At 41.9% G+C, this 16,126-nt stretch overlaps 1 protein-coding gene across 3 annotated transcripts in view; it reads left to right on the top strand.

The window, feature by feature from the left end:
- Positions 1 to 14,972, top strand: part of TXLNG (taxilin gamma) — a 49,667-nt gene extending 34,695 nt beyond the window's left edge. The window contains exons 6-10 of one of the 3 annotated variants that reach the window (XM_046674184.1): positions 2,178 to 2,297; positions 3,827 to 3,901; positions 10,832 to 10,924; positions 13,012 to 13,107; positions 14,120 to 14,972. In XM_046674184.1, the coding sequence (XP_046530140.1) occupies positions 2,178 to 2,297; positions 3,827 to 3,901; positions 10,832 to 10,924; positions 13,012 to 13,107; positions 14,120 to 14,422 (687 nt within the window). In that variant the 3' untranslated portion in view covers positions 14,423 to 14,972. The remainder of the gene's footprint in view (positions 1 to 2,177; positions 2,298 to 3,826; positions 3,902 to 10,831; positions 10,925 to 13,011; positions 13,108 to 14,119) is intronic. The other 2 variants (XM_046674185.1, XM_046674186.1) reach the window with 2 other exon arrangements.
- Positions 14,973 to 16,126: the final 1,154 nt, after the last annotated feature.

Raw genomic sequence — 16,126 nt, 5'->3', positions numbered from 1 at the left:
TGTACAGTCTCTACTACCATTCCATTACACCTATGTTTCAGATTTTTTTTTTTTTAAATGGGAGTTTTATACTACTGGGGAGAAAAAGAGAACTTATTTCTAAACCTTCATACATACACCCATTGAAGTAAAAAGTTTGCTGGACGGATCCATGGCTGCTGATCTTGGTTACGGGCCTCCAACTAAGACTTTCACAAGCTAGTCTGGAAGGTCAGAGGGGGCGTCTGGATTAAAAGCAAATAGGTGAGGGGCTGGCCCGGTGATGTAGTGGTTGAGTTCACGCGCTCTGCTTCAGCGGCCCAGGGTTCACAGGTTCGGATCTCAGGCAGGGACCTACACACAGCTCATCAAGCCGTGCCGTGGTGGCATCTCAGGTACAAAATAGAGGAAGATTGGCACGGATGTTAGCTCAGGGACAGTCTTCCCCAAGCAAAAGAAGGAAGATTGGCAACAGATGTTAGGTCAGAGCCAATCTTCCTCACCCCCCCCCCCAAAAAAAAACCAAATAGGTGATTGCCTGCTTTCAAAGGTTCCTCACTTTGAGACGTCAGATGGGCAGGATGGAGGCATTGGGGTTTTAAATGTTGCCTCCCCTGCCTTTATGTTAGTAATACATGTGCTTTTATGTGTGTTGTATCCCTTATACAAACAGGTTAAAATAGCTGATTAAAATTACCAGAAAAGATCGGGGTGCCTCTGTTGTTTTTTGTATCCAGTTTGCAAGGCAAACTTTAGATTATATTAATTTAGAGTTTTACATACAGCCCTTCAAAAACTGTTAAGGTTTTTAAAAGATTTTATTTTTATCATTCTCTCTGCCTTTTGCTTTTTTTTTACTTTTTCTTATGGAAAATTACAAACTTAAAAGTAGAGCGAGAATATATCACCTGGCTTCAGCAGATGAAACCACAGTTTCCTGTATTCCCTTCACCTTCTCCTGGGTTATTTTGGAGCAAATTCAAGGTGTCATATTATTCCATTCATAGATATTTGAGAATGTCCCTCAAAAAGATAAGAATTCTTTTTAAAGCATAACCACAATGTCATTTTCACACCTAAAAAATTAACAATAAAATTATTTAGTATTAAATGTGTAGTCGTTCAAATTTTTGTGATTATCTCCCCCCCCTTTTAAGGAAAAAAAAAGCTATTTGAAATCAAGATCTAAATAAAGCCCATCCATTTCATTGGTTGATACGCCTCAAGTCTCTAACATAAAGATTTCATTTTCTCTCTCTCTTTTTTTCTTTCAGTGGGTTATTGAAGAAACTTTTTTTGTCCTAGAGAATAAATTTTCTATTAGATTATAAAGCCCTCAATTTTCTTAAAATTATTCTTTGGATTTTGTTGTTTCTGCCACATCACAGAGGTAGAAAAATTGAAAGTTATATATGTTTAAATCACAGAACTTGTGAGTCTTATTTTGAATATTATCAAATGTTGTTTCTTTGGTCAGGAAGAGTTACTCTTTCTGCATGTGAGAAGGGGTGTTCTTATTACTTTATTGCACGTAAATAACCACTTAACGATTTCATTTGGAGAAAATGACAGTAAGAAATAACTTGTACCAAATGTCTAATGTGTGCCAGGCGCCAAGCACTCACGTATTGTCACCAGTGCATTGGCTTTTCTAACTGCACGGAGGTATGCTTATCCCCCATAGGCAAGGGAACTGAGATTCAGCAGAGGGGGGTTTGCCTGTGGCCACACACTAGTCAGGGTTTGACCCCAGGCCATTTGTACCATCACAGTATGCTGCCTCCAACTGAGAAATTTGGGAAAATTTAATGGGCAGAAAAAGATATCCAGGAATTTTGTGTATGATGTACGGGTTTAACACTTTAATCCCCATATCCATCTTTTTCTGCATACGGTTTGAGCCTCATTTTCATTGTAGGGCAGAAATAGGAAGTATAAGCCGGGCCTGCTGACATGCTCGATGGCTCATCTCTGAAAGGGAGGGGTACAGGGTGGTAGTGAGAGGGCTGCGTTCCCGCAGGGGCATTTGCAAAGTGCTGTAAAGCAAGTGCGGGGACAGAGAGACACAGTGTTAGCAGCTGTGGTGGTATTAGCAGCAAAGGCAGGATAGTAGGGAAGGTCTTGTAACGTGTGTTATGTCCCCTCGTCACCATCCCTCCTTTCATGAAGTGATGGAAGACATCTTACTGTTCCCATAGCACATCGATAAAGTGTTCAAACATAAGGAACTGCAGCAGCAGCTTGTGGACGCCAAACTGCAGCAGACGACACAGCTCATCAAAGAAGCTGACGAGAAGCACCAACGAGAGAGAGAATTTGTAAGTTCCAGTTGTTAAACAGAGAAAGTAGTGCCAAAATTGGCACCAAAGCCATTTAAAACATTCAAACTTATTCTACACTGAATGAAGCACCTGGGTCATGCTAACTACTTTTTTGCTATAGACTGAGAAGGGCATTTGTGTGTGTTAGGAAGCATTCGGCTTTTTATTTCTATTTAACTTTTTATACAGAAGATACACTGGAGAGATGAGACCAAGTTAGTGGAAAGACCTGCACTCATTTGACTTTTCTGTGCTTAGAATATTTATTTCACTTCTTAGGTAATGGCCACCAAGTTCAAGAATTATGCCAGTATATAGCACATTAAATTCAGCGGTTCCGCTTAATACCGGGCATATGGAACGTGCACCTCCTAATATATTGTTACATTTGTTTTAAAACAAGTAACTTGAAGCTAGGGAAACTTTGTTTATTTACTCTGGTATAATTTTCTGGTAAAATTTTAACAGAATTCTCTATCCCCTAATCACTCAGCGTTGTTCCTAGAGTGTATGCTCAGATTATATTGCCTGTCAGTAATTGCGAATACAGTGGAATCTCATTGGGTATGTATATTTAACACATGCAAATTCAACTATACGTGCTTAACCAAAAACATAATAAAAGTGAAAAGTGATTATCATAATGAAGACTGTTCATCCAGCCTTCACTCAAGTAGCCTAGGCCCCAAGGCGAGCTGGTTATGAAGACTTGGTTCCCGGGTGGCCCTCAAGATGTGAATAGTCATGCTGAGTGTAAGTCTGGGATTAAGAGAGATGCCTTTTTCACACAGTATGGTCCTTCCACGTGAACCAGCAGTACTGTCCTGTGCATAACTGAAAAGACACTTGTCATTTCCAAAGCTGGAGTATAAATTTCATATATACACATGGATGTGTGTACATTACACATGTATGCTTTCTGGTTGGTTTAAGGACTTTTCAAGGCTTATTTGGACTGTGTGTGCCATTTTACTTCAGGGACTGAATTTCACAGCTGCCTACTATGCACCTTCACTATATAATTTTCTTGAAAACCCAAGTATTTAAATTAAAACTCCCATCCACCTCTCCCCGGCTTTTTAAAAAGTGATCAGAAACCAGACCTCAATTCCTGGCTTTGCTCCATACCCTTCACCCTGCGTCATCTGGCCCCTTGTGGAATAGAGGGGCTTTCTAAATCACCCAGATAATGTCAAGATTCCTAGCCATGTTTTCTGCTAATATTAGACTTCTAATTATTTTCATCTAAAACACAGCAATTTACCCTGACTTTTGTAAACCTATTTTTAGCCCTTCGGGGTATTTTTCTTAAGCAATAAAAGATTATTTCTACATTCTTAAGTGTTAACAAGTGAAACAGATAGAAGATATAGGTAATTGGTAATTGATGTAACATTGTTTCATCTATAGACATGTGGTTCTTGCTAAAAGAATAAGTGGAAGGATTAAGCCTATCTGGTCATTTGACATTGGAGTCATACTTGTAATTACTATTAGTATTTTGCCAGACTGTTTCTGTTTTCTAGTTATTAAAAGAAGCAACAGAATCGAGGCACAAATACGAACAAATGAAACAGCAAGAAGTACAGCTAAAACAGCAGGTAACTGGACAGCAGGGAATGGCAGGGTTTGTAAGAAACGTCTGTGCTTCATTTGCCGTCTCCCTTTAAGATGCTTTTGCGTGTCTGCAGCCGGAGCCAGAACTGAGAGTAGATCACGCGTCCCTGCTGGAGTCTTTCTCTCTGTTTAGGGTGACCGACCCATCCTGATTTGCCTAGGACTTTCCTGGTTTTCACAAAGTCCCGTGTTCCAGGAAACACTTAGGTCTCAGGCAGACTGGGACGGTTGGTCACTCTGTCTGCCGTGTCCCCTTTCCAATAGTCTAGGTATTTCCCCCGTCTCAGTTTGTTCCCATGTTTGTCAGCTAATTTTCAACTAAAGAAAAATTGGTAAATCTTCAGATTTTAGTTCTTTTGTATTGTCGAGCCACATGAAATTGCTGATACTTGACTTCTTTGACCTACAAAATGGCAATTTCATATAGTTTAACCTAAAATCTTTAGAATTTTGTGTTATGAGCATATAACCTATTTTAAAAACTGCTTATTGACCATACAGTTCCACTCCCAGCTAGAGCTGTGGAGGGGAGTGTTTATTGGGGGCTTTCCCTACTTTTCTTCTTTTCAAGTATCCAATACAGTATTATTAACTACAGTCACCATACTGTACGTCAGATCCCTGGAACTTTTTCATATTATACCTGAAAGTTTGTGCCGTTTGACCAACATCTCCCCATTTTCCCTAACCCCTAGCCCTTGGCAACCACCATTTTACTCTGTTTCTATGAGTTCCACATGTAAGTGAGATCATATGGTATTTGTTTTTCTCTGACTTATTTCACTTAGTGTAATGCCCTAAAGGTCCATCCATGTTGTCACAAGTGGGAAGATTTTCTTCTTTTTTTTTTTGTTGAGGAAGATTGTCCCTGAGCTAACATCTGTGTCAGTCTTCCTCTATTCTGCATGTGGGATGCCACCACAGCATGACTGATGAGTGGTGTGTAGGTCTGCGCCTGAGATCCGAATTCACAAACCCCAGGCCACTGAAGCGGAGGGCGCAAATTAAGCACTACACTACTGGGTCGGCCCCAAGATTTGCTTCTTTTTTGTGGCTGATAATAGTCCACATGATAATAGTCCATGTATATGATAATATACATACACCATATTTTCTTTATCCATTCATCCATCAATAAACACTTAGGTTGTTTCCATGTTTGGCTTTTGTGAATAATGCTGCAATGAACACAGGGGTGCAGATATCTCTTTGAGATAGTGATTTCCTTTCCTTTGGATATATTCCCAGAAATGGAATTGCTGGATCATATGATAGTTCTATTTTTAATTTTTTGAGAACCCTCCATACTGTTTTCCACAGTGGCTGCACCAATTTCCATTCCCACCAACAGTGCACGAGAGTTCCCTTTTCTCCACATCCTCATCAACACTTGTTATCTCTTGTCTTTTTGATAATAATCATCCTAACAAGTGTGAGGTTACTTCTCTTTGTGGTTTTGATTTGCATTTCCCTGGTGATAAGTGATGTTGAGCGTCTTTTCATGTACCTGTTGGCCATTTGTATGTCAACTTGGGAAAAATGTCTGTTCAGGTCCTTTGCCCATTTTTTAATTGGATTGTTTGGTTTTTTGCTGTTGAGTTGTATGAGTTCCTTATATATTTTGGATATTAGCTCCTTTTCAGATGTGTGGTTTGCAGATATTTTCTCCCATTCCGTAGGTTGCTTTTTCATTTTGTTGATTGTATCTTTTGCTGTGCAGAAGCTTTTTAGTTTGATGTACTCCCACTTCTTGATTTTTGCTTTTGTTGCTGGTGCTTTTGGTGTCATATCCAAAAAATCATTGCTGAGACCACAGTCAAGGAGTTTTTTACCTATCTTTTCTTCTAAGAGTTTTACAGTTTTAGGTCTTGAATTTAAATCCATAATACATTTCAGGTTAATTTTTGTGAGTGCTGTAAGATAGGGGTCCAATTTTCATTCTTCAGCATGTAGTTATCCAGTTTTCCCAGCATCATTTATTGAAGTGATTGTCCTTTTCCCATTGAATATTCTTGGCTCCCTTGTCAAATATTATTTAACCATATTTGTGTGGATTTATTTTTGGGCTCTCAATTCTATTCCATTGATCTATGTCTCTTTTTATGCCAGCAGCATACTGTTTTGATTACTTTAACTTTGTAGTATGGTTTGAAATCAGGGAGCATAGCACCTCCAGCTTTGTTCTTTCTCAAGATTGCTTTGGCTATTCAGGCTCTTTTGTGGTTCTATATAAATTTTAAGATTTTTTTTTCTAGTTCTGTGAAAAATGCCATTGGGATTTGATAGAGATTGCATTGAATATATAGATGGACATTTTAACAATATTAACTCTTCTGATCCGTGAACATGGGATATCTTTCCACTCATTTTTTTTGTCTTCAATTTCTTTCATCAGTTCTTATAGTTTCCAGGGTAGAGATCATTCATTTCCTTGGTTAAATTTATTCCTAAGTTCTTTATTGCTTTTGATGCTATTGTAAATAGGATTGTTTTATTTATTTCTTTTTCAGATATTTTGTTGTTAGTGTATAGAAACGCAACTGATTTCTGTATGTTGATTTTGTGTCCTGAAACTTTACTGAATTTGTTCCAACAGTTTTTTGGTGAAGTCTTCAGGATTTCCTATATATAAGAGCATGTCATCAGCAAATACAGGCAGTTTTACTTCTTCCTTTCTGATTTAGATGGCTTTTATTTCTTTTTCTTGCTTAATTGCTCTGGCTAGGAATTCCAGTACTGTGCTGAAGAGAAGTGGTTAGAGTGGCCACCCTTGTTTTGTTCCTCATCTTAGAGGGACCTTTCACTGTTGAGTATGATGTTAGCTGTGGGTCTGCTGTATATGGCCTTTATTATATTAAAGTATGTTCCTTCTATAACTAAGTTGCTAAGCATTTTTGAACAATTGTTGGATTTTGTTAAATGCCTTGTCTGCATCTGTTGAGATGATCATATGATTCTTGTCATCTATTCTATTAATGTGGTGTATTACACTTACTGATTTGCATATGTTGAACCATCTTTGCATTCCAGGGATGGATCCCATTTGATCATGGCGTGTGATCCTTTTAAAGTGCTATTGAATTCAGTTTGCTAGTATTTTGTTGAGAATTTTTATGTCTGTATTCATCAGGGATGTTGCCCTGTAGTTTTCTTATAGTATCTTTATCTGGCTTTGGTATCAGGGTAATGCTGGCCTTGTAGAATGAGTTTGGGAGTGTTCCCTCCTCTTCAGTTTTTTGGAAGAGTTTGAGAAGAATTGGCATTAATTCTTCTTTGACTATTGGTAGAATCCACCCCATGAAGCCATCTGGGTCTGGCTTCTCTTTGTTGCCTTCCTACTTTTCAATTCAGACCTCTTAAGTTTGTCCTAATGCAGTCTTTCTCTGTGGTTGCCTTTTGTGGAGTAAAGGTGGCAGATGCTGCCTCCCCACTCAAAGAAAAAGTAAAGAAAGGACTTCCCATGTTTTCATGTATAGATGAAGTTAGGCATTTGTACCTATAATCCACCCTTTTTGAGTTTATTAGATTACTTTCTTTTGAAAAATATTATTCATTTTCAAAGTTTATTATATGATAAGTTTCTTTAATATAAGGATTCTAAATTAGTTCTAAAATGCACTGATATTTGGAGGCTGGCCTAATTTTTTTTTTTTCTTTTTTAAAGATTTTATTATTTCCTTTTTCTCCCCAAAGCCCCCCGGTACATAGTTGTATATTCTTCGTTGTGGGTTCTTCTAGTTGTGGCATGTGGGACGCTGCCCCAGCATGGTATGATGAGCAGTGCCATGTCCGCGCCCAGGATTTGAACCAACGAAACACTGGGCTGCCTGCAGCGGAGCGCGCGAACTTAACCACTCGGCCACGGGGCCAGCCCCTAATTTTTTTTTTTTAATAATATTTTTTTTCCTTTTTTCTTTTCTTTTTTTTTTTATTGAGTTAATGATAGGTTACAATCTTGTGAAATTTCAGTTGTACATTAATGTTTGTCATTCGTGTTGTAGGTGCACCACTTCACCCTTTGTGCCCACCCCCACCCCACCTTTCCCCTGGTATCCACTAAACTGTTCTTAGTCCATAATTTTAAATTCCTCATATGAGTGGAGTCATACACAGATTATCCTTCTCTCGCTGGCTTATTTCACTTAACATAATTCCCTCAAGGTCCATCCATGTTATTGCAAATGGAATGATTTTGTTCTGTTTTACAGCTAAGTAGTATTCCATCGTATATATGTACCACATCTTCTTTATCCATTCGTCTGTTGGTGGGCACTTAGGTTGCTTCCGTGTCTTGGAGATTGTAAATAATGCTGCAATGAATATTGGGGTGCATAGGACTTTTGGGATTGCTGACTTCAGGCTCTTTGGATAGATACCCAGTAGTGGGATGGCTGGGTCGTATGGTAGTTCTATTTTTAATTTTTTGAGGAATCTCCATACTGTTTTCCATAGTGGCTGCACCAGTTTGCATTCCCACCAGCAGTGTATGAGGGTTCCTTTTTCTCCACAACCTCTCCAACATTTGTTACTATTAGTTTTAGATATTTTTGTCATTCTAATGGGTGTAAGGTGATATCTTAGTGTAGTTTTGATTTGCATTTCCCTGATGATCAGCGATGATGAGCATCTTTTCATGTGCCTATTGGAGGCTGGTCTAATTCTTTATGAGCACTTCTTTTAAGTGCTATTTGTCTTTGGGCACATTTTTACAATGTGGTGGTACTCATTTCCTATAAAGCTAGCCTAACTTAGAATGAAAATTCAAGAAGTCTTTTGAACTTTCAACCATAAGTTATCCTTGTGCTAGAATGCTTTTAGGAAATTTGAGCCCCTTATTAGCCCTATAAATTCAGTTGTCCATATAAATGGAGAAGAGTATCCATGTGGAAAAGGTATAAAAAGTCTATACAGTTGTCCCTCGGTATCCAATGGGGATTTGTTCCAGGAACCCTCTGGATTCCAAAATCTGTGGATGCTCAAATCCCTTATATAAGATGGCATAGTGCAGTGAATACAATTGGCCCTGCATATCCGCGGGTTTCACATCCGCCAATACGGAGGGCCAACAGTATATGGCTTTGGAAGATGGACTTTAATGTGGGAGTCATGGCTTACTCTTCAGTGTGAGCCACCAGAGGGCCCTTCTACCAACCTCACAGGCAGCTCCGATTCATTGTCATTATCAGTGCAACTTCGGTTTGTCTGTCATCTCTGTCACCCTGGGTCATGTCATCTGATCATCAGTTTATTTCCTTTGCTGTCACTTCTTCCTTTTCCTGCCCCCTAAATATGGATGTCTTTCCCAAGAGTTGGTCTCATTCTGTTCTCTTACCATGTCAGTTTCCAGGATTTGTTGATGATCTCATGGTCTTACTGGTGTGTCTTGACCCATGTTTTGTAATCCAGCCACATCAGTCCAGGTGTGAGGGTAGTTGCTGCTTATGAACTGCCCAGTGTGGGCCAGCATGAACTCTCAGATGGGACAGTCTACCTGGATGTTCCATCTTCAGTAAAGATGGACCATGCTAAAACTGCCCCAGCTTCTAATCGCTCTCAAGTGCCACAGCTGCTCCTTGATTCTGCCTGAGCACCATCATTGTTCCCGACTCCAGGCCAGCAGCCTCAGGCGCCGTCAGGGTGTGCCCCTCTGCAGGCAGCTCCTAAGTCCTCTGCGTTCTTCTCTCGTTTGCCCCTGGGTTTCTGCTCCTCCTCGCCCTTGCCCTCACCTTTCTGCAGGCGTGCTTTGGCTCTCTTACAGTCGGCTCTTCTAGCCTGTTGTCACTGGTAACACTGCTCTCAGCCTCCTTCTCCCTCCCACATGCTGCAGCAGAGCCTGCTTCCAATAGAAGTGCTTCCCACGTGGCCCATCCCACCCGAGGACTGTGGATGGGCTGGTTCCATCATGTCCTGTCCGACCCCCTCCCCATGTGGGTCTGTTGAGTATTCCTCATACAACACTAGTGGAAGTGGAAAGGCATCACTTATGCTATTTCTTGGCCTCTGGTGATCTTTTGTTCTTCTCTTCTTTCCTTATGTGTATTGTGTGATCTTGAGCAAAATGCTTTATTCCTCTGGGCCTGTTTCCTCATCCTGAAAATAATGTAATTACGTTAGATGGGCTCTAAAGGGTCCCCTCCTGGTCTAAAAATGAAATAATTCAGCCTACCCTTGAGCCCAGCTCAGGCCCCGCCCACATAAACTTTTCCCTAACTGTTCTATTCTGACCCCTGGTGTGTCTCCCCCTGACATCTCTGAACCATTCTAGCGGGGGAGAACAAGGTGACTCCATGTTCTGTATTTTGCCTGGCTTGTCGGTTAGCATTATTTTCTCAGCTAGAATCGAAATTTCTTTAGGGAAGGAGTTAAAAGAAAAATCAGTTTCTACCTCTTTTAGCTTTTCTTTTTTTCTTAACCTTACTCCCACTGAATTCTTTCTCCTCCAACAAAACCGATTCTTTGGCTTCTGTTTCATTTTCCTGCCTATGTTAAGGAAAGAGATAGCAAGCTAAGAACTATGCAGATAGTATTCTAAAAGAATGGTCTTCTTCCAAGGACAATTTTTCAAATAAAGGAGAGGGTGTAGTTCATAAAGGATTAATGGTATGAAATTTACAGCTCTATCCTGCCTTTCAGTTTTTATACAGTTGGTGGAATGGAGCTGGGAAATATTTGTACATTTTAAATACATCTAAAGATGGGTAAGTCAGCAAAATGTCCTTGGTTTCCTTGCCTTTCAGTGGGTTATTAGAACTTCAGCCATCTGTGCGTGCTTGCCAAAGGTCGGGTGTGCATTTGTTGTTTCTGTTGCTTATAACAACCAACTAATGTTTAACTATATTATGTTCTTATTGAAAGTCTTGGGATTTTAAATTGTTTGCCTGGAGCTCAGAATATTTCATACTTTTTCTCTGTAGCTTTCTCTTTATATGGATAAGTTTGAAGAATTCCAGACTACCATGGCAAAAAGCAATGAACTGTTTACAACCTTCCGGCAGGAAATGGAAAAGGTATTTGCATATTTTTAGTAGAGTGTTACCTAAAAGGGAATTTATGTAAGAAGCTATTGAAGCATGCTCACTCCTTGGGTGAGTTCGTGTTGGTATGGTACCGTCTGCATGTCATCTTTTCTGGTCTTCCAGTGGCATCATATTTGGTCATTTTGCCCTCAGTGTATCTCACATAGCTGGTGACCTAATGCTCTTAAAATTCCATCCTTAGTAAAGTGAATTCTTCTATTAAATACAATTTGTTGTTAGAAATAAAGTGGTTTCTGTTTTGCTTGTTGTGTCTTTTGTTTTATTCACTTCAGGTGGTTCCCTCCCCCCCTTTCATGAAGCTCTGTGTCCTTGAAGATTAAAGTATTTAAAGACACCCAAGCCTGGGACAGTAATTACATATTTTAGTTGGTTTATATATATATATAGATAGATAGATAGGTGTTTGTCTTTTTTAGCTTTTCTTTTTCTCTTAACTGTACTTCCACTGAATTCTTTCTCCCTCAACCAAACCACTTCTTTGGCTTGTGTTTCATTTTTCTGTTTACGTTAAGGAAAAAGATATCCTTGATGACAAGCCAAGAATCAAAGTACATACATCTGCATGCATCTATCCATCCATTCATCCTCATTTTACTTGGCATAGCCCATTAAAATGGGGGCTTGTTAAACATGCTGGTGGGCTGGGGAGAAGTACAGCAGTGTCTGGCCCTTGGTAAGTATTCACTAGATGGTAGTCATGACTGACTAGATCTTACGTAGTGGCCGGGAGTGTGTGCTCTGGGGTAATATCCCAGTTGCATCATATAACGTGTGACCATGGACAAACTGTTTAACCTTTCTGTGTCTTTCTGTTCCTTCCTCGTGAAAAATAACAAAATAGAGTATTTCAGACAGCTCTTGGCCATGTTAAGTGCTCAAATTACCACCTTCAGGTATTTTTAGACCCAGTAATCTGGAGAATTCAGTGAGCAGCAGATTGGTTCTGCCTGCCGGTCCTCTCAGCTGAGGCTCCGGTCGGGGAACCCTCGTGCACAGTAAACACCTTCGCTGGGCTCCAGCACACGTGCGCTGTTGAGGCTGAACAGAGTTGGAGACAGGGACTCCCCAGTTCACCATCCTGGAGACTCCTCTGGACTAGAACACGTTCCTCTCTGCTAGTGGCTACAGAGATCACTTCGGTCAGCACTCAACCCAGATCCTTCCATGAACTCTTCCCACGGCCTTTGTCCCACTCTGTCTTGTGGTGTGGTTTGTGGGTGATTACCCATAGCACAGCGCACTGGCTCTGTCTTACCCTTGTTTCCCTTTACAGCGCCTGGCTAAGTGCCCCAGCTGGGCTCAGAGCTGGGGCACAGTCGACAGTGCATAAAGGAATCTTGAAAACGGGGCTCATTGACAAGCAGAGATAAATTTCCTGCTGAATTTCTGAAAACTGGATTCTTATAGCATAGAGCATTCCCCTTATTTTTGGACCCATTTTATCTTCAGCAAAATCTGAAGTCTTATGAGTTGTGAGGATGACCAAAGCTAAGGACTTAGTACTATTCCCTTTTCTTGGTCGCGGGAGTCTCACCTAAATTACACTGCCTCTACTTCTGAGACTGATGTGGTCTCGGAGGTTGTGGTAGAGTACCAGTTCTTAATCGCTGGCGGGGCTGAAAACCTCCATCTTCCCAACAATCACATGAATTCGTTTAACGGGCAGAAGAGTCAAGAACATGGGCATTTTTCCCTGCAACTTGGGCAGAAGGAGGGCTTGTCTCTTGCTCCCCTCGGCTGGAATGGAAGATGCACTCCAGCCTTACCTGAGAGTTCAGGGTGTGCTGTCTGACAGTTTTCTCCATGTGCTGCCGCTTCTGAAATCCATGAGATGGCATCTGTTTTTCTCATAATAGGAAGCCCCAACTTCAGTCCCTGCTGCTGCCGCCCAGGAGCTTTGGGATAAGCTCTGCTCCTCACAGGCACAGCTGTCTGCTGAGCGAGGCATGGGCAGGGCAGGGGGCAGGAGGAACATTCAGACTGCTTTGTGGTGGGCCAGGGCGTAGAGATAACAAGTGGAACTTATAATTTAAACTTGTAATTGTGTTGATTCACAGATGACAAAGAAAATTAAGAAACTGGAAAAAGAAACAATAATATGGCGGACCAAATGGGAAAACAATAACAAGGCACTTCTGCAGATGGCTGAGGAGGTGAGGGGGTTCCCTTGGTTGCCGTGTGTCATGGGGACTCCTGAAGTTCAGGCACTGAACAGGGCAGGGGACGGGAGTTGTGACACTACCGCAATCGCTGAGGACTCCGGCCAGAGCTGGGGGCGGGGGATTGCTAAGGAGACTCTGGCTTTCCTGGCAGTAAGTTGCATTGATGGTGCGGGGTCCCTGCTGAGGTGTCCAGGTTCCTGCTACCCAGGCATGTGTTGGAGATGGCTGTAAAGCATCTGGATTTTGCATCCTTCTCCAGCAGCGGTTTCTCAAGCTTGAGCTTGCATCAAACTCCAGTTCCATAAGACCAGGATTGCTAAGCACCCCCGCCCCGAGTTTGATGCACTAGGTCTGGCGTGGGGTTGGAGACTGCCTTTCTAACAAGCGTGCAGGTGGCGCTGCCACCTCTGGTGCAGCGCCCCGCCTCACCGATCGACTGCCCAGTGAGGGCGCACAGGCGAGCCACTCAGGTGCCTGCCTTTTTGCCTCAAGTCTCTTCACAACGGCAGCAGAGTACTTTTTGCTAGTCTTAGAAAGCCGAAATGTATTGTTTGCAAACTCAAGTTTCACACCTTGAATATTGTTCTTATCTAAAATTTGGTAAAACAGAATTTCTGTAGAAAATGAGTCCTTTTCCATTTTTTATCAGGCCCTTAATTTTCTATCTGCTAGTCTTTGTGATGAGTATCTTGAATTTCCTTAGTATTTCATCAGTACAAAATGTTTTACAAAGTGGTTATGGTTTTTAAGAAAAACAACAAGGAGGGAATTTGAGCCTGTCGCTGTGGGGACAGTGTTAGTTGCGTTGGAAATTACGTGGTGTCCATAGACGTGCGCACAACTGCAGCTAGCTAGAACCTTAGGAGGTGTTGGAAGAAATGGAACATGTTCGACAGGCGATTAAACAAGTAGTTTCCAGTATGGCTCAGGATAAGTTTTTTGTATCCAGGAACCTGATTCGTATTCAGCAAGGTCACATAATTTTTTCTTTTTAATCTTGCAGAAAACTGTCCGAGATAAAGAATACAAGGCCTTTCAAATAAAACTGGAACGGTTAGAGAAGCTGTGCAGGGCTCTTCAGACGGAAAGGAATGAGCTCAACGAGAAGGTGGAGGTCCTGAAGGAGCAGGCCTCGGGGAGGGTGGCGGGGGCGGACCTAGCCCCGCCCGGGATCCAGCCGTGCGCCGCCCTGGCCTCTCCCGGGGAGCTGAACACTGCCTCCGCCAGGGCGCTCCGAGCCCCGCTGGAGGCTGTGCTCCAGGCCGCGTCCCTGGGCACTGGGCCGGGCATCGAGTCAGTTGACTGAGATGAAGCGTGAGCACTGTACTGAGAGCTATATTTTGTGTATAACTTTCTCTGTTAGTAGTAACTATTGGTTTTGTGGTGAAAATTTTCTTACTTTTTCTACCATATCTGTATTTTCTTAGAACTACTGGACTTATGTGGTACAGGAGGCTGCTTAGCAGTTCTGAATAGTTTTACTCGATACAAATTCCTCAGCTGTGTTGCACATCTGCCTCGTCCCCCTTCATTGGAATGCATGTGGTCACTGCCTTGTCCTTGCTTCCCTACTCCTTGCACAGAATTAGCCTAATGAAAATTTCACTCAAGATAGGGCCGACCATTACAAGGGAGCTTTGTTCTGATAACGGTTCCTTAATGTGAAAATAATACTCATTTAAACGCCCTGGCCCCCCCCCATTATTCAAACAAAAAAAAAATAGCAAGATGATTAGTTTTGTCTAATAGTCCATTTAAATGCAAAGTAAAAGTAAAATTCTAGGGTTGGGTCAGAAACAAGCATAGCATATTTGATTCATATTAGCTTTTTTTTTTTTTTTAAAAATTTTGTTCCTCCCCCCGCCCCTAACCCCCCCTTAACATAGTTGTATATTCTTCGTTGTGGGTCCTTCTACTTGTGGCATGTGGGACGCCGCCTCAGCGTGGCCTGATGAGCAGTGCCATGTCCGCACCCAGGATTCGAACCAACGAAACACTGGGCCGCCTGCAGCGGAGCGTGCGAACCCAACCACTCGGCCACGGGGCCGGCCCCTCATATTAGCTTTTTGATAATATTTATATCACTTGACAAATTGAGATGGTCACAAGCCTTGAATTCTTCAAAGTTTTGGCAGAATATGTACATAAAGGTGTCACTTGTAAGCAAAGGTAAATCACTGGACAGACAGGCCTAACGTTCATGTGACTACAACCAGTCATGCTGCTGTGGTTTCTGGTTGGGTAGAACCAGTGTGTGACTTTGGACCACCTGGATGCTTACTGGGGAGGCTGGTGGGGTTGGTTTTCAATCCAGGATTTGGGTGCCCATGCCCCACTTTCCACGGGAACCTGTCGCCGCTCGGTTTTGTCAGCATAAGACAATGTGGGTCAGTTCATGTGTGGCTTTCACTAAGCAGAGGTCCCTGCGCTCAGGTCTGGCTTGAAAGTTGGTGTTCACCTCTTCCGAGTCCCACCAACAAAGTTCTCCAGGTTTTTTTTTTTTTTTAAAGATTTTATTTTTTTCCTCTTTCTCCCCAAAGCCCCCCAGTACATAGTTGTATATTCTTCGTTGTGGGTCCTTCTAGTTGTGGCATGTGGGACGCTGCCTCAGCGTGGTCTGACGAGCAGTGCTGTGTCCGCACCCAGGATTCGAACCAACGAAACACTGGGCCGCCTGCAGCGGAGCACGCGAACTTAACCGCTCGGCCACGGGGCCAGCCCCAGTTCTCCAGGTTTTTTAAAAGGGCATTTTAATTATGGATCATGCTAACGGAAATGGATTTCATTTCCAAAACGGAAAGAGTGGAACCAAGATTTTTAATTTGAGGGCAACTTGGCAGAGTTAAGTAGTACCTCTTCCTGATGCTTTCAGCCTCTTTCTTAGCTACTTTTTTTAAAGAAAAAAATCAGTATTATCAAAGTCTCTACACTCGGAATGGGGCAACTTTGGCAATTAAGCACATCACTTCTGGATTCGTACTTTCATTTGTTCAGCATGTTGAATGTGGCT

The sequence above is a fragment of the Equus quagga genome, chromosome 10, assembly GCF_021613505.1.
Source record: "Equus quagga isolate Etosha38 chromosome 10, UCLA_HA_Equagga_1.0, whole genome shotgun sequence".
In the NCBI taxonomy this organism is placed as follows: Eukaryota; Metazoa; Chordata; class Mammalia; order Perissodactyla; family Equidae; genus Equus; species Equus quagga.
Note: the sequence above shows the minus strand (reverse complement) of the source record. Positions and strands in the feature narration are given on the sequence as shown.